Source organism: Mesitornis unicolor, unplaced genomic scaffold (assembly GCF_000695765.1).
Source record: "Mesitornis unicolor isolate BGI_N332 unplaced genomic scaffold, ASM69576v1 scaffold30776, whole genome shotgun sequence".
NCBI classification, from domain to species: Eukaryota; Metazoa; Chordata; class Aves; order Mesitornithiformes; family Mesitornithidae; genus Mesitornis; species Mesitornis unicolor.
This window is the reverse complement of record NW_010189389.1, coordinates 1,434-1,814: the sequence shown is the minus strand read 5'-3', so window position 1 is coordinate 1,814 and position 381 is coordinate 1,434. Positions and strand designations below refer to the sequence as shown.

General features: G+C 61.9%; 1 protein-coding gene across 1 annotated transcript in view; it reads right to left on the bottom strand.

Annotated features, from left to right (window-relative positions):
• PROK1 (prokineticin 1) overlaps nt 1-102 on the bottom strand; it is a gene marked incomplete at its 5' end in the record, with an annotated part of 1,182 nt that extends 1,080 nt beyond the window's left edge. The window contains one exon of the mRNA XM_010186051.1: nt 7-102. Within this exon, the coding sequence (XP_010184353.1) occupies nt 7-102 (96 nt within the window). The remainder of the gene's footprint in view (nt 1-6) is intronic.
• Between the last annotated feature and the right edge of the window lie 279 nt (nt 103-381).

The following is a 381-nucleotide window of genomic DNA, read 5'->3' as shown; positions in this document are numbered from 1 at the left end:
GTCCCCTTCCTGCCCCAGGGGGGTGCACATCCGCAGCCCCCGCAGCCAGAGGCTGACGGCGCAGCAGGTCCCGGGGCCGCACTGAGGGTCCCGCTCGCAGGCCTGGGGAGAGGGGGGATGGTGGGTGACTGGGACCGCACTGGGAACCCCCACTCCCCCTCTTCTGGGGTGGGCTCAGTGGGGAAATCAGCCCACACGAAGCTGCTGGGTGCACAACTCCTTATTGGGGGTTTAAAGGAGAGGGGTTGATTGTTTCCAGCTCCCATTTTGGGTTAAGCTGAGCGGATTTCGGGGCAGAGTTGGGGTTTGCAGAATGAAGGGGGAAATCCCTCATGGGAGGGACAGAGGGAAAATTTGCAGCTGCCAAATTTAAAAGCGGCG